At 34.7% G+C, this 16,797-nt stretch overlaps 1 protein-coding gene across 2 annotated transcripts in view; it reads right to left on the bottom strand.

Moving 5' to 3' along the window:
- Cdc27 (cell division cycle protein 27) overlaps positions 1 to 16,797 on the bottom strand; it is a 392,586-nt gene that overhangs the window by 22,871 nt on the left and 352,918 nt on the right. For both annotated transcript variants that reach the window (XM_090405839.1, XM_090405840.1), the window contains 2 exons: positions 14,275 to 14,428; positions 3,272 to 3,344 (listed from right to left, as the gene is read on the bottom strand). In XM_090405839.1, coding sequence (XP_090261965.1) covers positions 3,307 to 3,344; positions 14,275 to 14,428 — 192 coding nt within the window. In that variant the 3' untranslated portion in view covers positions 3,272 to 3,306. The remainder of the gene's footprint in view (positions 1 to 3,271; positions 3,345 to 14,274; positions 14,429 to 16,797) is intronic.

Raw genomic sequence — 16,797 nt, 5'->3', positions numbered from 1 at the left:
TGGACATTAGGTCAGAAGTCCTGGTCGGTTCTCTGCATTACTTTAAAGGCTATGTGGAGGTCTCCTCTCAGTTATATAGCTTTGACCCTTAAGCACAAGGATTCCCTTTTCTTTATAATCAGCTACTTTATCTAAAGACTTGAAAAATTCATCCACTTGTTTCTTTTAAGGAAGAACCTTCTGTTAGATATATGTGTATTAATTTAATTTAAATGACTAAAACACCGAGAATAATAAAAAATAAGGTTTAATGGGGACACTACTAGTTTCATTGGTAAACCAACTTCTTCAGGTGTCAAAGTACAAAGAATTATACACAATAATCCGACAGAAACATTACTGTTATTATTGAAATTTTAATATTATCAGAGCACCTTGTAAGGTTTGTCTAAAAAAGGAAGACAATTGTTAGTTTCTAGCTCATAGGTGAATTTGATCTTATGATGAAAGTTATTTAGATGAGTTAGAAACTAACAATTGTCTTCTTTTTTTTAGACATAAAACTTACAAGGTGCTCTGATCATATTAAAATTTCAATCTTTAGGAAGCCAACACATACAGACAAATACCTTCATGCATCCTCTCACCACTACCCTCCATAGAAATTTGGCCTTATTTTCACCATTGCACAACGGGCCAGATCCATATCATCAGATGACGTAGAGCTTCAAAATGAATTTAATTTCCTCAAAAGGACCTTTCTTAATAATGGTTTTACTTAACTAACTAATGAAGATTCTACTACCCCCAGAACTTACATCTCCTTGCCTTTCATTAGTTCCCTCTCCCTCAAACTGGCTAAAATTTTAAAAAAAGTTCAACATCAAAACATGTTGCTTTACTTTTTCTAAACCCCGTTCTATCCTTAGTCAACCTAAAGAAAAACATCACCTCTTCAGTTCCCAGGAGTATACAAGATTATTTGTAATTAATTGTGGGAAACCTTACTACAGACAGACTGATAAATCTATCCTTCTCCGTGTTGAAGAGCACAAAAGAGATGTATCCTATAACAGAATCTGAACCAGCACTCTCGCCAGCCATGTCTTGTTCTCTATAAACCCTGAAGGCGGCCAACATCAAATAGACTGGTCTCAAACTTCTAATATTCACAAATATGATGATGAACTTGAAAGATGTATTCCTGAGTCTAAAGAAATTACCCTTGATTCAACCCACATGAATAGCAGCCTTAGCTACAGTTTACCTGATTTGCACAGCTCTGCTGTCCAGTGCTGGTGTTCTCGCGATATCACACACATACATAAACATACAGCTGGAACTGTAGCGGGACTCCAATTTAAACTGTACTACAGTTTCTAGTAGATCTGTTGTTGTTATTATGTAATGTTTCTGTCAGATTATTGTGTATATATAATTCTTTGTACTTTGATACCTGAAGAAGTTGGTTTACTATTGAAACTAGTAGTGTCCCCATTAAACCTTATTCTTTATTATTCTCGGTGTTTTAGTCATTTAAATTAAATTAATAAACATGTCGTTTAACCAAGTAAATCTGAATATGAATATATATATATTTTTTTAACATATATATGATGATCCTACACATGAAAGGTCACAGGACCTATGAGGTAAGTTACAAAAGATTCCGTCCTGACACAAAATTTGGGTCAATTTTAAAATGGCATGCATGACAGATAGCACCAACTATGGGGAGGTTAGTGTACTAGTTTCAACTCTCTACCTGTGTCATTCAGTTGGAGGTACTTGTTTGACTAGCATGTAGCACGCTAAGTGGCTGTAATGTTAAAAATTGAGTAATGCGCTGTGATATAAAGTTTTTCACCAAAGAAGGGATTTCTCAGAGTGCTATCAAATAGTGATTGAATAGTGTTTATGGGGAAAATTCTTCATATTCCATTGTGAAGGAATGGGCTAAACAGTTTCACACAGAAAGGGAGAGAGCATTGAAGATGATTCTCACGATGGTCAGCCTGTGGAAGTGATGACTGATGGAAAATGTCTCTCTTGTTGAGGAGGACCTGCTCAATAACAGATGGCTGAAACTCAAAGAAATCTCAGCAAGGTTGGGGCTTTCTATAACAACCATCTTTTGCATCATTCACAAGAAGCTTCACATGATGAAGGTCAGTGCAAGGTGAGTGCCAGAGACAATGCTAATTCCTTTCCACATTCATGTAATAAATGAGCTGATATCACATCAACCGCCATGGCAGTATTGCATTTAGATTCAAAGCTAAGTGCTTCAAATTCGTTAATCTCTATTTTCACATTAGTTAGTTCCAGTCACAACACCCTTGCAAAGTGGTAACTTAGTAAATCAACTATTTTCTCTGCTTTTGTCACCTCACCACTGTCAGCACTTCTTACAGTTATACTTCCCTAGTCTTTCTTCTTTTTACTTGCCATGAACAAAAGAACTCCGAGATTTTTTTTTTTGGCCTGCTCAGATAATTTCTTTTCATATTTTGCCTTCATTACCACTGCTGATCATCTTTCTTACCTGAGCCTCACACTGCTCTTGAGCTTGCTGATCACTTTACTCCTTATATACCCTCCACTTCCCCCTCTAATAAAACTGATTTATCCTCCTGGTCCGGTATATCACTTAACCAACTCTCATGAATGGACAGCAAATTCTTGTGCAGTGGCACTGTTTCATGCTACCATGGCTCATTAATAATAATTACCAAAATATGGGAAATAAAAGTGTGAAAAGTCAAATTATTCTCACTCAGAAGTTTATAATTTTATTAGTGATACAATTACCATATATCTCCTCAAACTATGCTAAGAATTAAGTGAAGTATTGTGAAATGAGGATGTCAAGAAATGATCTTGCTGCCTTCATTTAAGACAGCAAGATTGCAATGTTATCTTAAGCATTAGTTAGATTTAAAAAATCCAGTGTTCAGCATATCCTTTTTCCAATGCTTTGCTTAGTTTTATTAAAACCAGGAAGTTTGATTAACACTTCCAAATTTCTCTTGATTCCTGATTACATGCTGTACATATTTTTGATTTTTCATTGCTGACTAAATATAACTAGTTACTATAAGAATGCCCAGACATAAATACATTCTAATTACTGGTTACCTTTACCACCCCCCTCCCCATGAATTAACATTATGAAGAACTGAAGAGTGAAAAACTTCCAAACTGCAAATTTTTCATAACACATCCAGCCTTTGTTAAAGCTAATTCATTTCTGATGTTTTTATTTCACATTAAATTCAGATTACTGATCTTCAGTCTTGCATTAAATAATAATAAAATGCACTTTACTTACACTGATAGTGCTCCTTCTAATTACAATTCTCCCAATTATACATTTGCATTCATGAAACTCTCGGTGATAGAAGCTGAAAAATAAAAAAGATCATTCAACATGAGGAATACTTACTGTTTACTTGCTGTTTTTTATTACATTTTTATTATTAGGTTTTTTTATTACATAAATATTTCGTCCTAGGTATCTTAGGACATCATCAGTACACTAAGGCAATACTAGGTATGACAAAAGAAAGGGCGCGTACGTACAAAGGAATCCAAATTGCGTGCAGTGGCGTCTTGCGGCCTTAACTTAAATTAAATTGAACTAAATTACTTAAAAATTAAATTAAAATTAATTACAGTTAAGTTATTATTTTACACAATTTTGTATGACAATTTCCCACACTTTAGGGATGGCAAGAACATCATTGCAGTTTAGATTTGGTCTGTGGAGTAGGGCTTCAGCACTTTCTTTATATAAACGTTCATATTTATATGAAGATCTGTGTAGAAGTTTCGTCTTTTTCCAATGGATCTTGTGGTTTGGGTTTTCAACTCTGTGTTGAGCAAGGCCTGATTTATGCGGTTGATGAGGAGGATATGGTCTTGATGTTCCGAAATGCATTTAAAAACTGATCTGCCTGTCTGTCCAAAATAAGAGAGTTTATAGGAGCATGGAACCTCATATACACCAGGTAGTAGCATAGGTGAAAGTTTGTCTTTAGGCGAGGGTAACAAGTTTTGGATCTGGTTGATGGGTTTGTAGGTGGCAGCAAGATAGATTGTATTTCTTCATAATTTTCGAGAGCCATTCAGAGATGCCTTTGATATAAGGTATGGGAATCCAATGGGGTTGTTCTTGTCTAGGTTGAAGTGCGGAGAAATTGCTGATGATTTTTTGAGTTGTTTTGAGATTGTAACCATTTAGAGTGGCTGTGTTTTTGATTATTTCCAATTTTTGTTTTAGAGAATCCTCAGAGGAGCATAATCTGTGTGCTCTGGTTACCAATGATTTAATGATGCCAAATTTTTGAGAGGGATGATGAGCTGAAGTATTGTGAATGTAGTGGCCTGAAAATGTCAGCTTGCAATAGACAGAGGTGGAAATCGAACCGTCTTCTTTTATTTGGATGTGTAAATCCAGAAAGGAGATGCCTTGTGGGGATTCTCTTTCTAATGTAAATCTGATGCATGGATGAAGAAGGTTGATTTTTTCTAAAAACTGAAGTAGCTCTTGTTCGGAATGACTCCAGACCGCGAAGATATCATCGACATATCGAAGCCAGAGTTCTGGTTTGGGTTTGAATGCGAGGATTTTTTCTTCTAGATGTTCTATAAACATTGGTTTACATGTGTTAAATGTAGTCATGAATTCTCCAGAATTTTCTCTATATAATCAAATACTCAATAAATGCCAAACAACATTCTTTAGTCTTTTAACTAATATAAATATATTTATGATATTAGGGTGGCAATAATTTAAAGCAAGAAAAACTGGACATCAACTGTGGGTGCGATCAGCATTTTCTTAAAAAATCCTTCACTTCTTAATTTTTTCATTCTTCTCTGATTCATGAAATTCACATCTTCTGGGCCTAGTTACTGATTTCAATAGCAAAAACTCAAATTATATAAAAGTAGATAATCTTTAGTCACCTAATAGGTACTCAAAAGTGAGTGCCTATGAGAACAGAGCAAATGTTAGTAGAGTTTACAGTGTCGAGAGTAGGATGGAAAATGTCAGAATTAATGTTGAATGCATGGCCTTGGAAATAGAGGAGAATGAAATGGACATAAAGAAATAGCATGCTTGAACTTCACAGGATAAAGCACAAAATTGACAAACTACAAAAGTGGCAAGAGATTAGCAGGGCTGAGAAAAGAAAGAACAAGTAGGTCCAAAGTAATAATAAATACTGAACAAACAAATGAGAAAAACAAGTTAAGGAGAAAATTATGTACAGAGACTCAATGAAAGTGTAACAAAATCTCTTGACACCTTGTCATATGCCTTTTCCAGATCAACAAAACTTAAAAAGAAATCCTTGTTATATTACCAAGATTTCTCAACTATTTGTCTTAAAGTGAAAATATGATCCTGACAACTCTATTTGGCCTGAATTCTATTCATCTATTTGTTCTTCACCAAGCTTCCCTTCCACAATTTTTCTTTGCCATTTCTTATGTATACTTGCATAAATCTTACCAGGAACACTCAGTATGGAAATACCTCTGTAATTCTTGCATTCAATTTTATTTTCCTTTTTATAGATGGGTGCTATGAGGCCTCTGCTCCATTGATCTGAAATTATGATGATTATGCAATGCAGTCACTGTGAAACTTTCATACCTCCATATTTGAGCATTTCTGGCCAAATTTGATCTACTCCAGCTGCCTTTCCACATTTCAGGTTTTTGATGACCTTTTCTTCTTCAAGTATGGATATGTATTCCTGACTGAATTCATGTTGGGGGATTTCTACCATCACGCTGACGCTGCTTGTTTCATTAGCAGTCTTTCAAAGTAATTACTCCAGATATCTGGAATATCATTATCTTCAGATTTCATATCACCTTTCATATCTGATTCCTTTTACAGTACTTTTTCTTTCATTTCTAAGCTATTCAATGACCTCCAGAATATTTTGCCACCTTCCTGATATTTATTTTCTATGTTCTTACCAAAGTCTTCCAATGACTTTTGTTTAGCTAGTTTTATACAGTGCTTCACTTCCTTACATTTTTCTTTATATTCTCTAAGAGCACAAGCTGACTTACTTGCTAGGAACTTTCAACATGCTTTCTTCTTTTCCTTAACTGCCTCTTTAACTTCCTGAGTTCTCATTTTACTATCCTTAAAGACAATCTAACCACATGCCTCCCTGGCTCATTTTACTATTATCTTAAAGACAATCTAACCACACACCTCCCTGGCTGAATCAATCAATGTTTTCTTCAGGATTTGCCACTGTTAGATTATAATTTCTGCTCAAGCGTGTTTTATCATCTTATAACTGTCTCTCGTTGATATTTATAGGTTGTAGGCTGATATATCAATCGAATATGAAGAAAATTTATATTATACTGCGCCACTCCATATTCTGAATTGCAAGAGCAATTTAGATAAATCAACCCCAACTGTATTAGGTTATCATAAGCTGATTTTAGGCCGAGGTTTTTATTCTTACTATATAGGGTTCCTGCTGAGATTCATATTATTTTAATGAGCGGTGCAACATCAATTCAAACAAAATTATTTAATTATTTAATGCAGTGTCACATAAATTACACCATAACACAATATTCCAACAGGGACATTATGATTGAACGAATACAGAGCTCTCATTAAGTCACTAGTATACTACTCAGCTGAGCTTAAACTTTATAATTAAAGATTATATTATACAGATCTTATGCTTCTTATTACAAAGAGCTTATATCATAACTCTACTCTGATTAAGGCATTTCAAAACAATTTTTAAATATCAAATCAGTTCAAGATATTCAGAACAATACAACTCATGAACATTCAGACATTCAACTTGTAATTCTCTAGGCTCAGTTAATCAATTTTAGTTCATGTAAGTTCGAGATTCCTAAATCACAATGAATAGGCTTCAGTATTCTCATTCAGTTAATGAACACTTAATTCAATAACATAGTATTTATCATTTGAAGAGGGAAAAGTCTTAGCACATCACATATTAAATCTTGATTCGCTGAATACTGCAACTAGGAACGATTTACTTTCGGAGGAATTAATTTTCGTTACTTCTCGCTAAGTATAGTAAAGGTAATCTTACCAGGATATAGCTTCAACACATCATAAGTAGATCGAACAACAATTTTTAAGTTCTTACTGACTTTTACTATGTAGTAACACAAACTTAAAAGAATCTTCCTTTTCCGCAACTGATTTATAGACTCAGGAGAGCATAATCTTTATGCACTTGGTTTAAGTTATCTACTTATGTCTTCGTTTTCTTATACATATTAACCTATTTCTTGCACTATTTCACTGCTAGGCATTAAGAAGTCTTGGTAAAATTCCAACTAAAAAAAAAAAAGGTAAGTTAAAATACCAAGCGATTCCCGGTCCTTTAAATACTGTTTTTGGCACGTCAAAATTCCCTTCCAGTCTCCAGCTACCGTTCTCTATGCTTCCCTACTCAATTCTGTTTTTACTTACGTTTTCGTATCTACTCCTTCCTTTTTCCCACCAAAAACTGGTTCTCACCGGTTTAGCTCACATCAACTTCGCCTTGTGCATAGTATAGAGTAAACATGCACTAACTAAAAATAACATAATTTCTCATAGCAACCAATCAAGTGATACCACAAAGAATCTTCTGGATACATCAAAATTACATATATTACAGTTTCTAACATTATATTAAAGGAATTAAATTCACAAAATTAATGATATTTTAATACACAGCTTTTCATAACTGTAATTTATCCCAAACATATATAAATAAATAAATATCAATTAACATAACTTGAAGAAATTACATAAATAGCAAATTATGAGCATGAGACTATTAGTTTAAAAAAAAAAAACAAATATTGCTCAGGGAATGGTAGATTATGTTGGACTCTGAATGATATATTAACAATTTCCATTTCTCTTCATTCAGAATCCAACACCACTGAATCTCTAAGGTTTGGTTCTTATTTTCAAATTCTTTCATTTTTTCTTCAATGATGTTTATGTATTTAAGGCTACAGCTCAGCCCTGAAAGCTGCTCAACCTTGATTCATTTTAAAACTTTCTTACACACTTTTCTTTTCAATATGAAAATCAATTTTATCCTGCTCAAAACTAAATAGTGATCACCTCCTATTTTAAATCCTCTATATACTGTTGTATCCTGAACCAGTGGGAAAATCACTATCAACAATGAGACTTTTCTTATTTCTTGCATCTTCTCTCCATGTGAATTTGTGCACATTTTTATGTTGGACACATGGTGTTAGTAATTACTAATCCATGTCCTGAACAGAAATTCACCATAGAACTGCCACTTTGGGGAAAAAAAAAAAATATATATATATATATCGGGACTCCCACGGATTACCGAGCACATCCTCTAGGTGGCGTATGGGGGGAACCACCACCCGTTGGATATCAGGGGTTCTGAATATATTGAATAAAGAGCCATAAATCAGTGGTTTTGGGACTGGCGATCCCATGTGAAAATATTGCCATTCACCTGACTGCAGTGGGCCAGAGTGGTGAATTTATGGCCTAATCTTCCAAGACGAATCAAACAGAAATAAAATGGCCCTCATTCTCCAGAGGCAGATTGTTACTACCTATGGCAACAGGCAGTTAAACATGAAGGCAGAGGGTGCTAGGAATCCCTAGGTAACCAGATCATGTGGCCATTGAAAACTAAACCTTGGACTTTAAACTGTAGGACTATGAGCAGTGAAGCACAGCCAACTGAACTAACTGAAGAGCTAAAACAACTAAAATGGGACATTCTCGGACTGTGTGAAGTTAGACAAGTTAGACATAATGGTGACTTCAATTAAAAAACTGAGACATATTATATTATAGAGGCCAAGATAAGGAAAGAATCAGTGCAGTTGGATTTATGATCAACAAAAAATTGAAAAACAGCATAATAGAATTTGACAGTATATCTGATCAAATAGTAAGTATTGTTGTTCAAATCTCAAAAAGATATACTGTTAAGATCACCCAAGTCTATTCACCAACAATAAGTCATACTGATGAAGAAATTGAAGCCTTTTATCATGATGTATCCCAACTTTACAATAAAGGACATATTTAATGCTAAAATTGGTATACAACAATCAGTTGGAAGCTCGATAGGAAATTTTGGATATGGCATGAGAGATGACAGAGGAGCAAGTTTTATGGAATTTGAAGAAAAAGAAAACCTGTACATTATGAATTCTTTTTTCAATAAAAAAACACATAGGAAGTGGACATGGAAAAACTAGTGAAACTGATTTGATCCTCACTACTTTCAAGACTGCTCTGTTATAAACACCTTCAACATTAGAAGTGACCATCTTACTGCATACCATACGATGGTCACTTCCATACGATGGAACTGACCATCGTATGGTATGCAGTAAGATTCAAATAAACTGCCAAAAAGAAAGAAGAAAATGTTTCGAAGATTAAAGCAAACAATAGATGTACACAAACTCAACATTAAAAAGGATATATTCCAACATGAACTAAACAATAGTTTAAACATCTTATTATAGGTGACAATGATGATCCATCAGAAAGTAATGACATTATTGCCAAAACCTTTTACAATGTTCACTTGAAATAGCTGGTAACACAGAACAGAAACAAGACAAAATATCTGAAGAAACAAAACAGCTTATTCAAAATGCTACAGTTGTATGGTGTCAGTGGGGCATTATATCAAGCAATACTCAGTCTTTATTTGAGTTGTAAGTCAGCAGCTAAAATTGAAGGAAGTACAGGAAGATGGTTTAATATTAAATCTGGCGTCAGACAAGGATATACATTATCCCCTCTGTTATTCACTATCTATATGGATCACATTATGAAGGAAAGTGGTATTAAACCTGATATCAAAATTGGAGATGCTAATCTCAGCTCTTTACTTTATGCAGATGATGTTATACTTCTAAATAAATCTGCTACACGTCTGCAAGATTCTCTTGCTAAATTGAATAACTGTTGTAATAGATATGGTATGAATGTCAGCAATAACAAGACAAAGACAATGAAAAGGCAGATGCATTGAAAATATAAACTGCATTCAATGGAGAACCTATAGAACAGGTAAAACAGTTCAGCTACTTGGGCACGATTTTTAGTGAAGATGGTAAATTAAACATGGAAATAGACAACAGAATCAACAAAGCTGGTATGGTAGGAAGTCAACTAAAATTTATATGGAATAAGAGAGAAATTAGTCAAAAACTACTTTCTGCTGTAGGCCATGCCTACAGCAGAAAGAGTGATGACAAAGTGCTTGCTACTGCAGATAGACATTTTTGAAAAGAAAAAGAGTTTACTTTGGGATTTTTGTTGCTAGTGGACTTATGCCAAACTTGTGCCAAAATCGACGAATTGGGGGCTCAAACACTAAGCAATCTCAGTAAACCATTTTTTCTGTTCACCATGATTCCTCCACAGTTAAGCAGTTACTAAACCTCGGTAAGTGCATGGATAGCCTGGAACAGCACCTTATCATGCTCGATGAAACCTTCTCCAAGAAAATCAACATGACTGAAAAAAGCTCAAAGCAAGCCACAACAGCATCTTGAAGCTAACACGCCTACTGCAGACAACACCAGCAAGCTTTGGGTCCAAGACAGAATTCAGGTAGAAAATAAAACTATAATGTCATCAACCTATCCATTCTGAAATTGATGCAATGCTAAATGATGGCATTTGCAGGCTTGCTGAACAATGCAACTTTGATCCCAAGAAAACTGTCAAGTGTCACCGCTTTGGACCCATGATTATGTGGAGACAGAAAGAACTTCCTGTGCTTAATAAAAGTGATCTGTGAGACCTTGACAAGTATATCTGCATTCAATCAGCCATGAACAGCAAGTCGGAAGGCACTATCCCTGCATCATGTGTATGAGCACAAACAGATCTGATTTATGTGCAGCACAAAAACAGAGTGGCAATTACAATAAGAAATGTCAAAGTGGAGATGAAGCATGGACAATCAATTATAAAGAAGGGAAAATAGTGAGAAAATCAAACTTTGCAAATAACCAGCATGGAAGTCTGACCTCAAACACTGCATAGGAATGTGTAGGACCTATGTGGTAAAAAGCAAACTTCCAGATCTATTTCACAAATATACGTAGTCTCAGTCCTAACTTTAATGATGTTCTCTTCTACTTCCAGTCTGTAGCACCTCATCTACTCTTCCTGACACTCTCTCAAATCTCAACCTCCTCAAATGTTACTCATCTCTGCTTTCTCAGCTACACACTCTTTCATTCATTTTGCCTCAGAGTGGGATCTGCACATATGTTCGCTATGAAATACCATGTCAACCTGGAATCTCCCAATTCGACCTCCTTTGGCTGAAAATCACCCCAACTCATTCTAGCAAATTCACATGCTGTCTCTACCACTCTCCTAATACCAACAACCACTCTGAATTCTTCAATCATATTTCCTTAAATGTTGATTTTCTTCAACTCTCCAAACAGTGGAATCATCTTCCTCAGAGATTTCAATGTCCACAACACCAGCTGGCTGCCATCTTCCAACTGCAGAAACCACACAGGTAGATTGGCTGAGACTTTTACAATCACAAACGATCTCACATAAATTGTCCACATGCCCACCAGAATACCAGACAACTGCTCCCCAAACACTCTGGATCACTTCCTCACTAGTGACCCTCCTGAGTATGTTGTGAATGCTGTCTGTCCTCTAGGCAGCTCAGACCATAATCTAGTGCAGATCTCTTCCCCCATGGAGCAACTCATACACAACCACTCACATCCACACATTGCATGGCATTACCAGAAAGCCAAGTGGGATGATCATTGCAACTTCTATGCCATTTCTTTGGTCAGAGTACTGTTTCCAGCCACCTAAACCAACACAATGTGCAGAACAAATAACCAAAATAATTCTCATCAGCATGGAAACATTTATTCCCCACTCTGCCCTAAATTCCCATCCCCTATCTAAACCTTGGTTCTCTCACAGGTATGCTAAAGCTGTACAAAAAAAAGTCAGTCATACTGTAATGGGCTTGCATCCAAAACTCCATCTTCCTATACTGTCTATACAAAAGTCCAAAATAGCTGCAAGAAAATTATTAACACATCAAAAACTGGTTTTAAGAGAGCTAAAAGCAGGAAACTTGCATTCTACCAAAATGGCAGCAATGTCTTCTGGGCTTTAGCCAAAGCAATTGGTCGTAACTTCTGCCCAACACTACTTCGACCGTTGTCCAATTACTATTGCATCATCACTCACAGAAAAAGTCAACCTCCTGGCTTCCTACTTCTCCAATTCTTGTATAGCTGACCATGGCAAATGTCCCCAACCATTCAACACTGCATTTGATCTTTCACCAGAAAGAGATCAGAAAAATTTAGCTCAAATTGTATACTAAAAAGTCTCCCAGTCCTGATGGCATTTCTTCAAGTGTTCTAAAGGTCCATACTCTAGAGAGTTGACTCCCACTCCATGCTGCCTATTTATACTTTCTTATTCCACTGGTATCTAATCTGCAGTCTGGAAACTAGCCCATATACAACCTATTCCTAAGAAGGGTGACAAATCTTTATCTTCAAACTACTGTCCAATTTCTCTCACCTCAATTCTTTCTAAAGTAATGGAAAAAATGGAGCCATCAATAGTCAACTCCTACACTACCTTGAAGACTTCATCAAATGAATGACCAATAGAGTAGATTCCGTCACTGTTGATCAAAAGGGGAACTAGTAACCTATGTCACCCATCTCTGGAAAAACATTATGGGAAGGTTTGATGAATCTCAAGTGTTTGCACGTGATATCTCCAAAGCTTCTGACCAAGTCTGGCACAAAGGTCTATTAAAAAAGACTGAATGATGGGAGTTAAGAAAACTCCCATCATTCAGTGTGTCCCAACTTCTGCAACTGGATAGCCAGCTTTCTGGCTGGATGCTCAATTCAAGTAATGGTGGATGGTTCCTTATCTTCCAGCTATACAACTAATGCTGGGGTCCTGCAAGACTCTGTTCTTTTACCCACCCTCTTTCTTCTATACATAAACAATCTACTCCAGCTCACTGCCAAACCAGCACACGGTTTTGCTGATGACAGCACATTTCACTCCACATTTTCATTTGACAAACTTTGCAATGCACAAATCACCACAACCTGCAAAACTGTAACTTCTACTACACTAAATTCTGATCTTCAAAACAATCATTAATGCAGTTTGGATAACCCTGTCAACGTCAATGCTAGAAAAACACACAACTCTGCATTATTTTCCACATAAAAGAACCCTGTTATTCCAATCTTACCCTTGACAATACTCAAAACTCTTGTGGAAGAAACATATCACAAATATTGCCTCCTCTGCATCCAAAAAATTAGGCTCTCTTTCACTGAAGGCATTACATTAACTCCAAACAGCTCCTAACCCTATACAAATCACAAATCTGCCTGACCATTGAATACTGCTCTCATATTTGGGGCGGTGCCTCTTCTTGGGGGCCCCCTAAAAATACTAGATTCTATACAGAAAAGAGAAGTTAGATTGATTGATGATCCCCCCCCTCTCTCTCTCTCTCTCTCACCAATACACCCCACTCACTTTTGCACAGGTGTTTGGTCTCTGTGGCCTGCATCGTCTATAAATACTTCTATGGCTTCTGTTCATCAGAATTGGTATCAATAATTGCCCCACCCTCTTACAAATCTGTCCAAATGCATTCAACAGCTTAATCCCAAACCCACACAAAAAATTTCTTTTCTTCTTTGTTAATTCTTTCCACTGTTGCCTCTGGAACAATCTTCCACCATGTGTTTACCAAGGAATACAATCCACAGCTTTTCAAGTCAAATATGTGAATAAGTTCCTTATTGCCCATTCACAGTACTAATATATACTATAGGTTGACCAACCTCCAGTGGATGGGTTCTCCATAAAAAAAAACTGTGCATGTGAGAGCTATTTTAAGTTTTTGTGACTAAGGAAAGGTAGCATTGTTATGTTTAAACCTAAATGCACATTTAATATTGGAATGAAAACATTTCAGACAATGTTCCAGAAATGTGATAAATATAGTGCCAACATACCTGAGCTACACCTTGGATTTCAATCAAGTTTCATCAACAAGATTTTTCTTTGAAAGCTATGCAAAGGCTAACAATGGGAGAGGAAAGAGCAAACAGGAAAAGATGGAGAGGGAGGCAAAGAGAGGCAAATTTGCTTGGATTATTTGAAAAAAAAAAAAAAAAAGTTGGAATAGTACGTTGGAACATTTGGAATAGTAATTTAAACAACAAGAATCAAAAACATACTTTGTTCATTTGTTGCTACAACCTCCTCTTCATCATTGGTATATTGTTTATCAATAGCACCTTTAATTTGGTTATTGGCACCTCTGGGATCAAGATCTGTTGCCCAAGAGAAGTTCATCAATGTTAGATGTGTATTTCCTAGTTTTTTATGCACCTATGATAGAAAATATGAAATTACGAACCATTTACATGAAATAATTCTAATGATAAGTAAATATTTTGCTTATAACAAATTATGAAATTACAAATCATTTAAAATAATTCTAATGGCAGTAATTAAATGATAAGTAATGTAGGAAATCCCTAATTTCTTTTGCTTAATTCTTGGCTAACTTAAATTTTGCATATACACAGAAGAATCACAAATATTGTATCAATTGTATCAGGATTATGGAATATAAGGACAAATAGTGAGTATGTGGACTTCAGACTCTGATTAACAGGAGAAAAAAAATATGATGGAGATTTATAAACTTCTGAATGGGTGTTACAGGAAGTTAAGGAGTAAGAGCTAGAATTCTCTCTCTCTCTTTCTTTCTCCCAGAGCAGTAAATGAGTAGAATAGTTTATCTGTTGAAGGAGTGAGTGCATTTAGTGTGAATGAGTTTAAGGGAAGGTATGACAGCTGACAGCCTGGAAGTCTTTGATAATAATAATAACATTTTCATATTTAGTGCTGAATACTATAGCTCATTGTAAAGAAGGAACACTGCATGTTCCTTCTTTTCTATGATTGTTATTGATTGAATATAACAACTTGTATTTGTTACTTAGAAAAGATCTCAACTTGTTTTTGTCTTCTTTGTTTCAGTAACACCTATCATATCAATCTAGTACTTATCCAGTTCTTCTGCTAGCACCATTCCTTTTCTATTGCAGCAGACTTCAAGATTGACACCATCAACATGAGAAGCATCAATGGTGTCAACCTTGAAGTCTGTTGATGTCGATGTGGGATTTGTTCTGGAAGTCTTATATTCTGATTTTTCACTGTTTGCCCTGTTCACTAATGAAAACAATGGGAGAGGCCTTGTTTAACTGGGTAACAAAGAAAAGAATGTAGATCATGGATTTGTTTGGAAAATTTATAAAAGATTTTTGTTTTCATTTCATTTATTATTCTGTTATATTTTTCATATTTGTTGTATCAGTGATCTTCTGAACATTTACTAAATGCTATGTTTTTTTTGTTTTTTTTGGTTTCCAATAGTGCTTTTATTTCTTCAGTATACTGGTTTGGAGAGGAGGGGAAGGTGATTATTGACATCTAAAAAAACGTTATTAGTCATTAGGAAGGTGAATGATTCTTATTTACCAGTCGTTAAGTGAATAAGAATCTTCACCTTCCTAATAACTGATAACTTTTAATTGTTCTTTCAGTATAATTTGGTGAAGTATTCTTATACTGTTTACTTGTAATAATTTCAGCTTAAATTTATCTCCTTGTATTTATTTATTTATTTATAAATGAAATAAACAACAACACAAGACTTATACAGGAACAATAAATAAAAATCATAAGAAAATATACTGGAAATGTTACTTTAAACAATTGCAGTATGGCTTTTAGGAGCACAGAAACAAATACGGATAATTATCTGAAATCAAAGAAAAGAAATGTGAATACATAAATAACAGTGATAAAAAGACAACAATGGGAAAATTATTTTACCAACTCATATGAAGGTGAAGAAGAAATAAAAATGTCAGAAATAATAGCCAATATAAAATCTAAAAATAAGAACTCAGCTGGAATAGACAAAATTCATAACAAAATTCTGAAGAAATATGGAGGTAAAAAAATTACTGAGAATGAGACATTTCATTTTTTTTATTTTTTATGTGTGGTTCTCATCCACGAGGAGTTATTATAAACCTATAGTAAATTTTTGTACCTTGTGTGGGCTAAGGATTTTTTTTTTGCCATTTTATCAATTATATATATATATATTTGTAATTTTTTATTTATTTTTAGATATTTAAAACACTAATTAAACATACCTTTAAGAAGAAGATATTATCTCCAAAGAATGGAAGATCGACATTAAAATGACAGTATTTAAGAAAGGGAATAAAATCCCGCCAAACTATCAAGAAATACACTACATACAAAAATAATCAGAGAATTAGAATTAACTAAATTATAAAAATTAACAAGGATTTTGTAAGATAAAACCATGCACTGATGATATATTTGTTCTACAGAAGAAATATACAAATATATATATATATATATATATTTGTATATTTATATCTTCTAAGTTAAGTGAATAAGTGAATTCTGTCATTCTGTCATCTATAACCTTCATGACGAGGCTTCTATTATCAATAATAAAAGAAACTTCAACAAGACACTAAAGAGGATTGGACTAAACATTAACAGGTTGGTCTTCTTAAAACGTTGCAAATTCCATGCTATCTTTCCTAAATTTATATGCTTTAAAGAAAACATAACAACTGAACGTGCGAAGAGAATCTATCATAAAGCTAAATTAGACCTACTGTCTGAAAGAATATCGGATA

Source organism: Typopeltis vanoorti, chromosome 15 (genome assembly GCF_054136105.1).
Source record: "Typopeltis vanoorti isolate ZY-2024b chromosome 15, IOZ_Tvanoo_1.0, whole genome shotgun sequence".
NCBI classification, from domain to species: Eukaryota; Metazoa; Arthropoda; class Arachnida; order Uropygi; family Thelyphonidae; genus Typopeltis; species Typopeltis vanoorti.
Note: the sequence above shows the minus strand (reverse complement) of the source record. Positions and strands in the feature narration are given on the sequence as shown.